We start from the raw sequence: 15,900 nt of genomic DNA, 5'->3' as shown, positions 1-15,900 counted from the left end.
CTGCTGCTGCTGCTGCTGCTGCTACTGCTGCGATACATCGCTCACCGACTGACATTAAATACCGTGACGTGATGATACAACATCATCCCCCATGACGTCATCTTCCTAAATGTCTGACTGACCAATGAGACATGGTGTGCCCACAATGATACCTCACGCTCCTACATAACAGACAGCCGCGGGTGAGGGGCTGCGTGATGGCCCGCATCATGGCGGCGACCGCGTGTGATGGGCGGCGCCCCGTGCCCACTCCCCCCGCCCTACTCACCATCTCGAACTCGGTGCCTACGCAGGCTGCGAGGAAGTCAGCGTGTCTCGCGTAGAGCTCGCGGTACATCTTCGTTTCGCCGTCCCGCTCCCGACAGCTCATCTGCTGCGACACGCTCTCGATCCAGTACTCGAAAACCTCTGCGAAGCACGCAACTCGCATCAACAATAGAACACTCGCGTCCGTCCGCGGCGGCGCCTTTTTCGAAGTGATCCCTGCATGTCAGGGACCCTTTCGAATGAATATAGTCTGCACGGGGGAAGGGGGGGGCCTTGCATTGACAATGGTCGCAATGGTCTGTCCTGGTTTGTTACTGTCCATGTATGTGTTTGTGTGAATGTTTCGAAAGGAAAGCTAGTGTCTTTTTCTTAAAGAGATCCTTTTACGTCAGGAACCCTTTCGACTGGATATACGCCGCACGTGCCTCGGTAAACATGCCACGATTACGTATCCATCATGATTTTGCTAACATCTGTAAAACGCGCGGCAAGGAATCACCTTTCCCGAGTCCATCCGTTTCCACGGTGTACGGCTTCTGTCCACGATTGAAGTCTGGTTTCGTCGTGATCACGCCGTGTGCATCAACCTTGATCGTGCACAGAACGTACTCGTCCGAGCTCAACTTCTGTTCCCTAGAGAACATCAAGCAACTAACGTCTAGATCGTACTGCATGAACTATTCGTGCTATACAACTACCATACCATACAGAACTATAGAACCATATAGAAGCATATAAAACCTATAGAACTGTAGTACTATGTAGAACTGTAGTACTATGTAGAACTGTAGTACTATGTAGAACTATCGTACTATGTAGAACTATTGTACTATATAACGCTATAGCTTTAAAATTTTGACCTTTTGCTACTAGCACTTAACTCAGGGGGCAATATTATATAGATCAATGAGACTTAGACCGCTTGCCTGTTGATATAACTCGATGAAAAACTGTTAACGTTCGGCCAAAGATAAGTTTTACGCAACTTCACAACGCGTCACTTTATCGTTTTTTTTTTGTTACATTCATCGTGACTTTCGAGGGCATTACACTAATCGTTCGGTTCTTCTACAACGGAGAGGCTTAAAGTGATTACGTCACCGTAAATAGTAAAAATTAAAAATAATATTTCTGCTTTTTCACAAAATATAAGTAATTTTGTTCACTTTTTATGGTTAAATTGCTGCATTATACTTCCTATTTTACTATATTGTTCGATGTGAACATACACTTGTGACTCATACATAGCCCATAGCAAGCAATTAATGTCAGGAACATAATATCAAATCGTCCAGGTTTTTTTGATTTTTAACTAGTTCAGAAACAATCTTATCAGGTAAGAATTTGACGATACGTTTAGTCCCGTTAGTACTTACTTTTAATGTAAAAAAATGGCAACGAAAATTTTACAAATTTTACCATAGAAAATTCGTGACGTAGTCAATTTAACGCGCTCTGAACAAGGAAGCGCCGTCGCGCACCTGTGTTTGGGCGACAGGTCTGCCATGATGTACATCGTCTGGACGGGCGTGGTGAGGATGTGGGAGTTGCTCATCTTCTCTGGGGTGGGGTTCAAGTTGACGATGTTGATCTTTGGCACCACCGCCTCTTCACTGCAATGGTAACGACCATAGATGTCAATGTATCAACAAATCATAGATGAATTGTCGTCCTCACTTGCCAGAACTTCCAGAGCCTGCGTTTCAATGTAATTCGTTTTCAATTTTCCCAAGTTTCAATACCATTAGGACTTCACAGAATGGCATTGGCATGCTGTGGAGATGCTGTAGTGGGTTGAGGCAGATACGAGGCATGCCTCAAGTTTGTGGGGGGAGGGGTAAGGTTTGTACCATCTGGGGGCTTGTGTTCAGAGGTAGAATTTGCGACTGTTTGTTTATAGGCGATATGGGCGTGGCTTTGAGATTGGGATGTGGGGATTGTCGTTTGGGGGTTGGGAAGTGAGGGTGTGATATTTAGGGTTGGGATATGTGTGGGATTGTAGGTTGAGCTGTGAAGTGTTTGGGAGTGTGCTTTTAGAGGGGAGGGATGCATGCGTACCCGTCTGCCGTCCTCGCTGGGCGGGTTCTCCTGCGTCTCACGGTGGTCATCCTCTCCGCGAGGAAGGTGGGAACCTCCGCGGCCGACGTCGTCATCCGCTGCGCGCGCTGCAAGCAGACGAACACGACTGTGCAGACGTGTGGCGCCATCCGGTGGCAGGGGTACAAACCGATCGCGTGAAATAAAAACGGCGTCCGGTGACTCCGGTCGCAGTGTCAGAATCGACGGTGCTTGTTTAATCGATAATTCTCGATTTTCTTCATTATTGATATGCACTCCAATAATTCTGATGTTGGATGTGAACATGTATTATGTATGTATTACTTAGTGACAAAGTTAGGGTTGAATGTGATTTTAAACGCCTCGCTGACTATCCCGTAGCGTACACACCTCATCGATGTTTGTGAACGTGTCATGGTCTACGTAGCTGAACAGGCGCGTTGTAGGTCGAGTCCTGGTGAAGAAAAAAGAATCAAAACATATAAAACCAGTGGCTGCTTAGAAACGTAATATTTGGCTGCCAGATATGAGAAAAAAATAAGAAGATGGGTAGGACAGTATTCTAACAGACTGGAAGTTATTTGTTAACGTTAAAAATTTAAAATAATATATGTGAGCCTAAATAAATACACACCTTGTGTGTTTCACCTCCTCATGATATTTCTTCTCCAGGACTGTTTGACAGTTGCCCAGACTACTGTACAGATCCCATTCTCTCTAGAATACATATGTACAACAATTTGCACTCCATAAATAGAGACAGACTTAATTATCCGAAAAGGCTAAAGTTACAATTTGCATTTATACACAGCTTTTATTTACCAGCCCCAGCAATACAAATACTATTCAATAGATGGCGCAGGTTGGGACAGTTATCCAAGTATATGTATGCACGCTGACGGCCTTATGTCCCATCTGGGGATCAAGAGCATAAGAAGAAACAGATGTATGCATGCATGATAGCACTTACATTAAATCACATGAATAGTCGATGTATTTTCATCGATAGTACCTGGCTAAATAGCTTTTCCTGATAGCCGAAGATGTACTCGTCACTATCCTGTGGCTGCGAAGATAGACTGTGTTTCAGTCGTAAATCTGCCAACTCCATTCCGGCACCGCCACCAGCTGCATGCTTACCAAAGATGGACTGCGGCAAGGCGGTAGAAGACGTGACTTTCTTGATGACCACCCTAGAAGTATGCAATCGTTTACAGCAACTCGATTTCTTTTTTACTTTCTATATATTCTCTAGTTAATAGTGAAATTGAAACTTTTTAGGTAGTGTGTTACAACTGGCCCAAGCCTAGTTAGCCGGATTCTGTTTCTGTTGTACTTGTAGTTGTAGTACGCTGCTGCTGCAGTATCCAAATTTGGCCAAGGATTAGTTTAGTATATATGCGAAAACACATTTGCGGTGGTCACACATACTTTGCCTCGGCCCCAATCTCACTGTGGCATAGCTCTAGTAACTATAGCCCGCGTACGGTTGCCGCTAACTGTGGCAGAGCCAACGATGGCTATACTATTACTAATACTCGGTAATAGCACTACTACTACTACTACTACTACTACTACTACTACTACTACTACTACTACTACTACTACTACTACTACTACTACAACCACTACTACTACTACTAGTACTAGTACTACTACTGCTCATAGGGTCTACGTCCCTAGTGAGTGAGTGCCGGAACCGCGCGAGCGTGCGCAACGAGAAATGGCGGTTACAAGTTGATAAACAATCTTCGTCGATGAGTAATATCGCAAGTACAATATTTAAGCGATAGTTTGCTGTTTAATTTTAGTGTTTATAGTAACTAAAGACATTTGTCCAGCAGAGAATGTGTTTTATTTGGCATACCGAAGAAGTTATTATAGGCTAAAAGTTGTCAGAAAAAACTCATACGAAATGACCATGTTACGGTCTATAGCCCTGCGGCAACTGCCAACTGTACGCGGGCTATAGTTAGTAGAGCTACTGGCAGTGTAGCTCTAGCCCGCGTACAGTTGCTAGAGCTACGTACTGGCTAGAGTCGCTAGAGTACTAGAGATACTGCACTGGCAGTGGCAGTGTAGACCGAATAATTCTGTCCCATATAACCTTTTTTTATATTTTGGTGAGGGTTATTGGGAGTCCCCCCCCCCAATAACCCTTGCCAAAATATAAAACAGGGTTATATGGGACAGAATTATTCGGTCTACTGGCAGTGTTAACTCCGCTTTGCTAATCTGGGGATGCGGGTTTATCAATGACAATGCAACCCCATTACTGGGGTCTGCGTCGGCTCGGACTACTGGCAGTACTGCCACTGGCAGTACTAGTGCAGTACGATCCTCCGATACTGCTAATCGATAGCGATGTGACCCACACATGCACGATTACAACTTAAAGTTGTAACAGAAATAATATACCTTATTTTCAGGTTCTGTATGTTATCGTTTGATCTGTAAATTGCTGTCCCAAAGTCTGGTTCAAGTAGATCCGCCATTTCTTGTTTGTTTATTGTTCGGCCAGTTACAGTTGATTATTCGCTTGATGAAAAAATGGGTGTGGATTCGTCAACAAACTAGTTTTATAATTTACTGTATATATGATAAGATAAATAATGTAGCGTCATGAATATTTTACAAATAGTATTCTTTTGTGTTTTCAGATTTATGTTAAATGTATAATTTTATACTAATATTTTCTTATAGCGTACCAAAAACTCTGACGTCACCATTTTCGTGGTGTTGCACCAACGCGGAAATCTATTTTTAGACTGTGAAATTACATAAATACTAACAATTTGTCCGGCGTGAGCAGGCTACTGGCTAGACTTGCCTAGGTTCTTGGTAGAGTTCGAAATGAATATTACTCAGAGTAGGAGGAGAAGATAGGCGAGAACGTGAAGGAGAAAGCGGTGTGTAAGTTCTGTAAATCATTCACTCACACAATCTGTCACAGTCAGTGAGTCACCGAGTCCTAGATGATAAATCCCAATTAATACACGACTCACGAGTAGTACTAGTACTACTACTACTAGTACCCTGCTCTTGTGTTGGATTGTATTATTGTATTTACTATTAATGAGCAAGTGCCTTGCTCTGTCCGTAATCTATGTTATAGGTACTGCTACTAGCTACTAGTACTAGTAGTACTAGTAGTAGTAGCCGTACCGAGACCAGTTGGCATTATAATGACATGTACAGTTCTGCTGGTTTACGCTATCTTATATCTATCCGATAATGCGTGGCATAACATTGCCATTGGGAATGCTGCCAGTGCCACAGTCACTGTCAGCACAGAGGTTGTGCACACAGATCTCACACACACCACACACACACTTGTTGTTGTTGTTGTTATTCGTTTATCCTCCTACTTCACGAGGTCATGGTCACAATGTAAACCCTCTTTGTATCGTTAGCTACCGGTGTTTCCTCATAGTAATTGGTTGTTGTAGTTTTTTAAAAATTTGTAACAACGGAGTGTCTGTGGCTAAATTACTGGGATGGACTCAGACAGGAATCTGGAGAGGGCCTGTTTGATGGTGGCATCCATCTCTGGCACCACACACCACACGCACACGGCATGTAAGGCACAGGTACACACGTTGCCGGTTGGCAGGCCCTGTGGCAGCATTCCCTGGGTTACCGGTATATTGTTATATTGTTATATAGTGTAAAACAATAGCAGTTAACTTGTTAACTTCTGTTGCCTTAATGATGCCAAATTTGGGGGTGTGAATAAAACCCGGACCCGGGCCCGGAAAACCTGCATAAGACCCAGACCCTAACCCGGACCCTAACCCTAACCCTAACCCTAACCCTAACCCATTCTACTCCAGTCCGGTTATATATGCAGGTTTTCCGGGTCCGGGTTTTATTCACGCCCCAAATTTGGTTACTGGAACGTAATGCAACAAAACAAAACAAGAAAAAAAAAAAGTTAGATAGCTTTGGAGAAATTGTCATGACTTAATATTGCCCTATTGGCATTGCTTAATTGTATTTGTATTGTATTAATTTGTATTGTATTTGTAATTGTATTAATTTCGTGGACTCTTAGTTTCACATCTGCGAACGACTACATTCTGAACTGAAATGATTTATTCCACCTTGCAGTGAGAGACAGGATGGAGACGGTGGCGGCCACAGCAGGGAAGAGCAACGAACAGGTGTCGAGAGAATTTCTCAACAAGAAGTGTTTGGATATCACCTTCAATCTTGATGGAACAGGTTACCAGATCAATAATTAATTCAATCTAAAGATTGTTTTATTATACATATCTTATGTAACTAATGTGCAACTATAGTCACACAGTCACAGTGGAACCGAAATGTAAAACTAATAGAGTGACCTATCAACGAATGTCAGCTAAGGAGTTGCAAATACTTGTTACAGCATTCATACCAATATACCAATATACTTTCCAGGGTGAAAACTTTTCATCAATTTAATCTTGAGCAATTATATGCTTCTGTCATACATGTAGTATGTGTATACATGTAGTATACATGAGTGTCTACAATAAGATTGAACGTTTACCATTTACATGTGCTGCGAGTACATATAAGTTCTTACTTTGTAATGCTATTGTATGGCATGCCGATACTCCATCTTTCTGTGCATATGTATGTGAGTTACTCTGCCTTGTGCTGCCACCTCCCTCTAGGTTACACCGCACTGGAAAACATCGGCACCGGGGCCTATGGCGTCGTCTGCTCGGCTGTTAACGATAGGACGAAGGATAAAGTCGCAATCAAGAAGATCACAAACATCTTCGATGACATGCGTGTTGCCAAACGAACATACAGGTATGCTCATGATTACAGTTGTAACAAACATGTAAGCTAATGGTTATAGTTATTTTAACAGGTAAGCTACATGTCGTTATAGTTGTTTTAACAGGTAAGCTACATGTCGTTATAGTTGTTTTAACAGGTAAGCTACATGTCGTTATAGTTGTTTTAACAGGTAAGCTACATGTGGTTATAGTTGTTTTAACAGGTAAGCTACATGTGGTTATAGTTGTTTTAACAGGTAAGCTACATGTGGTTATAGTTGTTTTAACAGGTAATTAAGCTACATGTGGTTATAGTTGTTTTAACTGTATTAGTTCCAGCAATAACACACGCATCACATTTGCGGTTTTCTGCCACAACTACATGTGCGTTCATGCCTGGAAATATTAACGATTTCTACTTGACCACTAGAGCGTGGGCGAATCGGTTGCATTGCGCTGCAAGATATAGTAATTTGTTCTGCAAGCAGACGGTTAAAACGCCCTAAGCTGAACCCTGTCTATCTTTCGTGTGTGGTGTTCGAGCCCTTACCGAAATGGCATGTGAGTAGGCGAGCCTTTCCCCATTTAACTAGAAGCTTCTGTGATCTATAACACAGGGAGATCAAGATCCTGAAGCATTTCAAACACGACAACGTGATAGGCATCAGGGACATGTTGTACCCGACGGACACGGGCCGCTTCAACGAAGTCTTCGTTGTCCTTGACCTCATGGAGAGTGACCTTCACCAGATAATCCGATCGAAGCAGTCGCTCACGGATGAACATGTACGGTATGTGTCGTGAGGAGCGGTGGGTGGGGTGAATATAAGTTATACTCTTTCTTCGTAGGTTAATAAGCCTTGTGACGTTTTGTACACAGGGAAATTTCATTGAGAAGGTTTCAAGATCTGCAGTGCAAATGCTGAGAGTGTAATGCAATGCAATGCTAAAACTATAAACATGAATATATATATATATACTGTATACTATATGTATACTAAATCTATACAATCTTGTTTGTTTCTATGCTTGAGCAACAAGCTTATACTATATACTTTACGTTTACGTTGTAAAGAAAGATCTCATCTTTTCCAAAAATTTCTGTTTTGAAATAGAGAATGCACAGACTCATTCTTAGAGTCATTGTATGTATAGAACACCTTGTTTCTTCTGCAGGTATTTTTTGTACCAGATTCTCAGGGGATTAAAGTATGTCCATTCAGCCAATGTGATACATCGGGATTTAAAGCCAAGCAATCTACTTGTCAATGAGAACTGCGACTTAAAGATTGGTGACTTTGGTAAGTTTATGCATGTGTGTGTGTGTGTGTGTGTGTGTGTGCGTGCGTGCGTGCATGAGTGCGTGCGTGCGTGTTTGTGTGCGTGCGTACGTGCGCTTGTGTGTGCGTACATGTGCATGTGCGTACATGTGTGCATGTGTGCATCTTGTATTTTTGTATTTGTTTGTGTCGATATGGATGTGTGTGTGGTGGCGCGAGTTGTGCATTGGTGTATGTCCACATGTGCCAACAAACATGTTTTTGAGTGGGTAACATTCCCAGCAATGGCGATCGATCGAGGTCTCTTCCAACAGTCATGTAACATCGGAGAATAATTTCCTTTTTTCCAGGCATGGCCAGGGGACTGTCGCCAGAGCCACCTAGCGTGCAGAAATTATTCATGACTCAGTACGTCGCCACCAGGTGGTATCGCGCGCCCGAGCTCATGCTCGCCTTCACCGAATACACAACGGCCGTCGACGTCTGGTCCGTAGGATGCATCTTCGCCGAAATGCTCGGTCGCAAACCTGTCTTTCCCGGTGAGTTTTATCTCCTCCGTCTTAACTACAAGGTCGTCGTTGTGTATAAGCGGGCGATTGCGGGGTCGTGCGGGAGACAGTCGAAATGCTCGGTTGCAAACCTGTCTTTCCCGGTGAGTTTTCTCTCCATCTTATCTACGGGAGATCGCGCCTCTTTAAGTGGATGATCCGCGTGGTCGTGCAAGCGATGGTAGAAATTTTCGAAATGCTGCCGTACGACTGACGCTCGGACGTCGATCGCTGTTTTTCTTCAGGTAAGGACAGCATCTCTCAACTGAAGTTGCTGCTGTACTACTGCGGCACTCCGAGTAAGGCGTTTGTGCACTCCATCCCGTCCGACATGGTCCGTCGCTTTCTCACAGGTAACAACGTTCGAGCGCTGCAGTGGAATGTCTCAAGAGCTAATTGTAGCTGTTCATTGTATTATCAGGAGTCTATCAATATTGATAGACTCCAGGGGCCCGGTGTCAGAAACAAAATTAGTCTTAACATTAGTCTTAACATTAACAATTTCTCCTAGACCGTCGACATCACTTTGTTTCGTATTGTTATGAGGAAATCTGCTACGATTTTTCATTCTCGTAACTTTGCAGCATTTCTATCGGCGGTCTAAGAGAAAAAGTTAATGTTATGACTATAATGTTAAGACCAATTTTGTTTCTGACAACGGGGCCCTGGTATCATGTCTAGAGGCTCTAAATATGATTGCGTTGGATCATGTGATTAGAGAGAGGGGGTTAGCTCTTGGTTAGGGAGAGGGGGTTAGCTCTTGGTTAGGGAGAGGGGGTTAGCTCTTGGTTGTATCTGTGGAGGCTCTGCACATGAATGCTCATGTATGTAAGCACATAGTGGATAATTACATTATGGATCGTGTAAGGGACAGAGGGTGTGGGGTGTGTTCATACGGTCCATCTACAGTAGGCAGACGGGTTTGAATTCACCGTGGGTCCTGGGCATGCCGTGAGGTCCACAAAATGTCGACTGTTTTTATAATTCATGGTGAATCCTGGGTGTGTCGTGAGGTCCACAATAAGTCAGCGGTTTTGAATTCACGGTGAATCCTGGGTGTGTCATGAGTGAGATGCACAGTAAGTCAGCGGTTTTGAATTCATGGTGCGTCCTGGGCAGGTCGTGAGCTCCACATAAGACCGACAGCTTTAAATTCACGGTGGGTCCTGGGCAGGTCGTGAGCTCCACATAAGACCGACAGCTTTAAATTCACGGTGGGTCCTGGGCAGGTCGTGAGCTCCACATAAGACCGACAGCTTTAAATTGACGGTGCGTCCTGGGCAGGTCGGGAGGTACACAATAGCTCAACGGTTTTGAATTCATATTCATAGTGTGTCCTGGTTGTATCGTGAGGTATCGTGTCTATAGGCTCTGAGTATGGTTAATTGTGTGGATGGGATCATGCCAGGGGAGAGATGGCGTGGGGTGCGTTATGAAGTCCATTCACAGTTGGTCGATGGTTTTTAATTCTTGGGGCATCCTTGGCATGTCGTGGCATGAGGTCCACAATAAGTCAGCGGTTTTGAATTCACGGTGCGTCCTGGGTGTGTCGTGAGGTCCACAATAGGCCAATGATTTAGATTTCACGGCGCGTATATGGGCTTGCGCGTGATCGAGCGCTGACTGATGTCTCCCCGGTGTGTGTGTTGCAGGATTCGGGAGAGAGCCCGTGCGATGGAAGGACACGTTCCCGAACGCGTCGAAGAAGGCTCTCGACCTCCTCTCGAGGATGCTGCAGTTTGAGCCAAAGGTGCGAAGTTTACCGAATGCGTTCGGGTTTGTTTTTGGCCCTTTATTTGAAAGGTATGGTAGCCTAACGTTTTTTGAAATTAGCCTAAGCAGCCCGATTTAAAACTCAGAAGAAATAAAAAATTAAAAACCTCTAAAAAGTCACGCCACAGTTTCGCGCACTCGCATCCAACTAAAAGTAAAGAACCTGAGGGCCAAATAAATTCTGAACATTTTAAAGAGTTCTTGTCACAGGTTTTCCGCGCTTGCTCCCAATTAGAAGTAAAAAAAAGCGAGAGACGAGAAAAATTCAAGACATCGCCAAACCGAATGAAATAACAGAAATTTTCGATTGCTCGATCCCAGCCCACCCAATCGTCATTGGCCGTAATAACGAAATAATTAGATTTAATTAATCAGTCATGATCAGCATCTCGCTCTCCCGGCAGAACCGCTGCACGGTGGACGAGGCGCTGCGTCACCCTCACCTCTCCGCCTACCACGACGCCGACGACGAACCAACCGCGCGCGCGTTCGACTTCGACTTTGAGCGTCGCGAGCAGGACGCCGCGCAGCTGCGGGCGGGCATCCTGGCCGAGATCGGCGAGTTCGCGCGCCGCAAGGAGAAGAAGGAGAAGCTGATGGCATTCTTCGCCGCCAGGGGACGCTGTGACGCGGAGGTCGTCACTACGGGGGCGCCACCGCAGGAGAGAGCGGCGGCGGGAGAGCGACGGGATCAGGTCGTGCCGATGGTGTCATCGCCGGCGGTCAACGTCTCGGACGCGGACGTGGACGTCAGCTGTCACTCCGGAGGTAAGCTTCATGCACACACACCCGCGCTCGCTACCGTGAGATCGCTTCTCGGTCTCGATGGGGAATCAGAATCGAATTCTTGCTCAGAGAGATCGGTTTTGTGTTGGATAATGAGAATTGAATTCTTATTCAGTGAGGTTAGTGAATACGATTTTTATTGTAGAGAGTATTGATAAAGTTCACATTCAGAATGCTGATTATGTTGATTACATACATTATTTATTATGCGTATAATCACATTTATACATATATTATACATTTATTATATACTAATTAGATTGTATTCATATAATGGGAAACCCAGATACTTATGTAACAAACTGCCAGCAAAGCTAGTAGTTTATATAATTAATTATTAGTGATGTATAAATTATATATATATAATAATTCAGGAATTGTGGTGACTATCTTACGTAACAATTCCTCCTCCAAAAAAAACTTAATTTTGTTACGCCAGCAAGGGCCACCACCTCGCTGCCCCCTGGTGGCGTCTCGACCGAGACGAGCGAGGCTCTGACCCCAACGACAACGACAGGGAATTCTGGGAAGAACGTCGGCGGCGTGAGCGTCGTCACGGTGACGCAACCGGCGGCGGTGGCGGCGGCGGACGATGTCGAGATGGCGAGTGCGCGCTCGAGTGATGGAGCGGTCCCGCCGGGACAGATCGGGATAGATCCGGGACAGATCGGTATAGATCCGGGACAGATCGGGATAGATCCGGGACAGATCGGGATAGATGCTAGCAGCGGGATAGATCCGGGAAGCGCGATGTCGCACGACGGCGAACCCGACCTCGTCATTCTCGACGAACCGAGCACAGAGGGCGCCACTGCGGCGAGGGACGGCGACGGGGAGCGGTCGTCGCTGGACGCGAAAGCGTTGCTGAAGGCTGCACTGCTTAACAGCGCTCTGTCGAAGAAGAGAAAAGGTTTGTCGCCACAGGGGAAGACTGGTCGCGGGGTTTTTTGTTTGTTTGTTTGTTTGTTTGTTTGTTTGTTTGTTGAGATAGTGAGGTTGCCGCTGTTTGTTTGTTCGATGATATGGTGATGATGGTCATTGTTGTTTTCTTGAGCTTGTTGTTTGTTGATTGAGATTGTGAGGTATGCCCCTGTTGTTTGTGTGTAAAGATAGTGAGGGTTGTCACTGTTGTTTGTTTGTTGAACTTGTTGCTTGTTTGTTTGTTTGTAAAGATAGTGAGGTTTCTGTTGTTTGTTTGTTGAACTTGTTGCTTGTTTGTTTGTTTGTTGAGATAGTGAGGTTTCTGTTGTTTGTTTGTTGAACTTGTTGCTTGTTTGTTTGTTTGTTGAGATAGTGAGGTTTCAGTTGTTTGTTTGTTGAACTTGTTGCTTGTTTGTTGAGATAGCAAATTTGCCACTGTTGTTTGTTTGTTTGTTTGTTTGTTGAGATAGTGAGTTTGCATCTGTTGTTTGTTGAACTTGTTTGTTTGTTGTGATAGTGAGGTTTCTGTTGTTTGTTTGTGTCGTTGTTTGTTTGTTGAGATAGTGATGGTGGTCTCTGTTGTTTACTGCAGGCTTCACGGAAGGCTGCGCTTCCAGCCGACCGGTGACGGCTCTGCAGCGGCAGAAGGAGCGGGAGGAGAGGAGGCGTCAGAAGAAGGAGCGCAGCAAGGAGAAGAAGAAGAAAGAGCTGAATAAGCAGAAAGACGGAAGTAAGTTTGCCTCGGCGATAATACACGCCTTCGGTGATGTCGTCTGTTGTTCATGAGCACTGTAGTTCTTGGTGTTCGTTGTTTGCTACCTCTGTTGTTCATGACCCCTCCCATAATTCACTATCTGTTGTTCGTGAGCACTGTAGTACTTGTTGTTCATCGTTCGCTACCTGGCCCCCATGGTTTACTTTCTCTGTTGTTTGTGTGTCCCCCATAGTTAACAGCCCCATAATTCGCGACCCCCTGTTGTTTCTGTCTTCCTCTCCCTGTTGTTTATGTCTTCCTCTCCCTGTTGTTTCTGTCTTCCTCTCCCGGAAGACAGAAACAACAACAGGGAGAGGAAGACAGAAACAACAGGGAGAAGGAAGACATAAAAAACAACAGGGGAGCAACAGGGAGAGAAGACATAAGGAAGACATAAAAAACAACAGGGAGCAACAGGGAGAGAAGACATAGGAAGACATAAAAAACAACAGGGAGAGGAAGACATAAACAACAGGGAGAGGAAGACATAAACAACAGGGAGAGGAAGACAGAAACAACAGGGAGAGGAAGACATTTTTATGTCTTCCCTCTCCCTGTTGTTTTATGTCTTCCTCTCCCTGTTGTTTATGTCTTCCTCTCCCTGTTGTTTTCTGTCTTCCTCTCCCCTGTTGTTTTATGTCTTCCTCTCCCTGTTGTTCTGTCTTCTCTCCTGTTGTTATGTCTTCTCTCCTGTTGTTATGTCTTCCTCTCCTGTTGTTATGTCTTCTCTCCTGTTGTTATGTCTTCTCTCCTGTTGTTATGTCGCGGGCCACCGCGCGGGGCCGCCCGGCGTCAGGCGGTCAGCCGGCGTCGGCGAGTGGCTGAGGACGGCGCCGGTGCGCTGATCGGGGGCATCGCACGACGTGATCGGTGGCCGTCGGCGTACGCCGAGCGCGCTCGCGTCAGCACGGCGCCGGTACCCGCGCCCGCGCAGCCAGCGGCGCGGTTTCGTGCGCGTCAGCTGCATAGCCAGCTGGCGGCATTCTGGCGGGAAGCACCACCGTCTGACGGCCGCGCGCGCGGGCTGCCCGCGGCAAGCCGGCCACTGGTGAGAGAGTCCCTCGGCGGGGTTCCTGGCGGATCCGCGGCGCGTCTTGAAGAGGGGCCGAGGGCGCCGGGCGCCCGCGTTGCGCGTGGGATCGGCGCGACGGAACGGCAGCGAGGAGGGCGGCCAGCGACGTTGCGCAATGTTTCCGCTGCCGCCGTCAACAGGACAGGAGCGTGATGAGGGAGTGCGGGCGTGGCGGCTCGCACGCGCCGCCACACGCCGGCGCGCGCAGGCGTACCGGGCGCGCCAGCAGCGCCGCCCGCCCGCCCACGGCCCCCGCCTCCAGCCTCCAGCCCCGTTAATCTGCACGAGATTCGCGCGGGGAGGCTAGCCGTCCGCGCAGGGGGCGCGCAGTGCGGCCGCGTATGACTCGTCGGCGGGCGGCGCATTTTCCGCCGTTCGCCGGTCCTGCTTTCGCCGGCGGCGTGCCCTGGGGACAGCGGCGGCCAGACGACGACGGCCCTCCTTCTTGATCTCGATGAGCTCCTTGCATGTGGTGCCGCGATTCGGGTGAACAAAGCGGCTTCGTCGTCTGCTGGCATGTAGGCCTCCACCTTGGGCGAGCAGGCTCTGGCTCTGTTCGGTGAGCGTCGAGAAACTTGCTTGCCTGGCGATAAAGCGGAAATTTGCCACGCTGCACGTTTTCGTCATGTCAAGAAGTTCGCGCGAGGCAACACGGCGCAGCATAAGAACAGCTAGGAGTTGCACAGGGAGAGGCAAGACAGAAACATACAGGGAGAGGAAGACATACAAAGGATAGCAACAGCGGAGAGACAAACAACAGGGAGAGGAAGACATAAACAACAGGGAGAGAAAGACATAAACAACAGGGAGAGGAAGACATAAACAACAGGGAGAGGAAGACATAAACACAGGACGAGAGGAAGGACAGAAACCCAACAGGGAGAGGAAGACAGAAACAACAGGGAGAGGAAGACATAAACAACAGGGAGAGGAAGACAGAAACAACAGGGAGAGGAAGACATAAACAACAGGGAGAGGAAGACAATGAAAACAAGCAGGGAGAGGAGAGACAGAAACACAGGGAGAGGTAAGACGAAACAACAGCGCGAGAGGAAGACATAAACAACAGGGAGAGAAAGACATAAACAACAGGGAGAGGAAAGACATAAACAACGGGAGAGGAAGACATAAACAACGGCAGAGAGGAAGACATAAACAACAGGGAGAGGAAAGACATAAACAACAGGGAGAGAAAGACATAAACAACAGGGAGAGGAAGACAGAAACAACAGGGAGAGGAAGACATAAACAACAGGGAGAGGAAGACATAAACAACAGGGAGAGGAAGACATAAACAACAGGGAGAGGAAGACATAAACAACGGAGAGGAAGAGCATAAACAAACAGGCCGAGAGAAAGACATAAACATACAGGAAGCAGGAAGACCTAACAACAGGGGAGAGGAAGACATAAACAACAGGGAGAGGAAGACAGAAACAACAGGGAGAGGAAGACATAAACAACAGGGAGAGAAAGACATAAACAACAGGGAGAGGCATCAAGGGAGAAAGACATAAACAACAGGGAGAGGAAGACATAAACAACAGGGAGAGGAAGACATAAACAACAGGGAGAGGAAGACATAAACAACAGGGAGAGGAAGACAGAAACAACAGGGAGAGGAGACACTAAACACAGGGAGAGGGAAGACATAAACAACAGGGAGAGG

At 46.4% G+C, this 15,900-nt stretch overlaps 2 protein-coding genes across 2 annotated transcripts in view; one reads left to right on the top strand and one right to left on the bottom strand.

Moving 5' to 3' along the window:
• LOC106816904 (Meckel syndrome type 1 protein-like) overlaps positions 1-4,844 on the bottom strand; it is an 8,671-nt gene extending 3,827 nt beyond the window's left edge. The window contains exons 1-8 of the mRNA XM_014821546.1: positions 4,744-4,844; positions 3,338-3,518; positions 2,960-3,042; positions 2,716-2,779; positions 2,326-2,432; positions 1,749-1,880; positions 767-900; positions 265-408 (exon numbers count right to left, since the gene is read on the bottom strand). Coding sequence (XP_014677032.1) covers positions 265-408; positions 767-900; positions 1,749-1,880; positions 2,326-2,432; positions 2,716-2,779; positions 2,960-3,042; positions 3,338-3,518; positions 4,744-4,820 — 922 coding nt within the window. The 5' untranslated portion in view covers positions 4,821-4,844. The remainder of the gene's footprint in view (positions 1-264; positions 409-766; positions 901-1,748; positions 1,881-2,325; positions 2,433-2,715; positions 2,780-2,959; positions 3,043-3,337; positions 3,519-4,743) is intronic.
• A 1,090-nt stretch (positions 4,845-5,934) lies between these two features.
• LOC106816903 (mitogen-activated protein kinase 7-like) overlaps positions 5,935-15,900 on the top strand; it is a gene marked incomplete at its 3' end in the record, with an annotated part of 17,720 nt that continues 7,754 nt past the window's right edge. The window contains exons 1-11 of the mRNA XM_014821545.1: positions 5,935-5,967; positions 6,436-6,549; positions 6,987-7,128; positions 7,715-7,888; positions 8,274-8,398; positions 8,728-8,916; positions 9,171-9,278; positions 10,578-10,675; positions 11,103-11,466; positions 11,924-12,394; positions 12,998-13,135. Of these exons, the coding sequence (XP_014677031.1) occupies positions 6,447-6,549; positions 6,987-7,128; positions 7,715-7,888; positions 8,274-8,398; positions 8,728-8,916; positions 9,171-9,278; positions 10,578-10,675; positions 11,103-11,466; positions 11,924-12,394; positions 12,998-13,135 (1,912 nt within the window). The remainder of the gene's footprint in view (positions 5,968-6,435; positions 6,550-6,986; positions 7,129-7,714; positions 7,889-8,273; positions 8,399-8,727; positions 8,917-9,170; positions 9,279-10,577; positions 10,676-11,102; positions 11,467-11,923; positions 12,395-12,997; positions 13,136-15,900) is intronic.

The sequence above is a fragment of the Priapulus caudatus genome, unplaced genomic scaffold (genome assembly GCF_000485595.1).
Source record: "Priapulus caudatus unplaced genomic scaffold, Priapulus_caudatus-5.0.1 Scaffold1525, whole genome shotgun sequence".
Taxonomy (NCBI): Eukaryota; Metazoa; Priapulida; class Priapulimorpha; order Priapulimorphida; family Priapulidae; genus Priapulus; species Priapulus caudatus.
The sequence above is the reverse complement of the archived record's forward strand: the minus strand, read 5'-3'. Positions and strand labels throughout refer to the sequence as shown.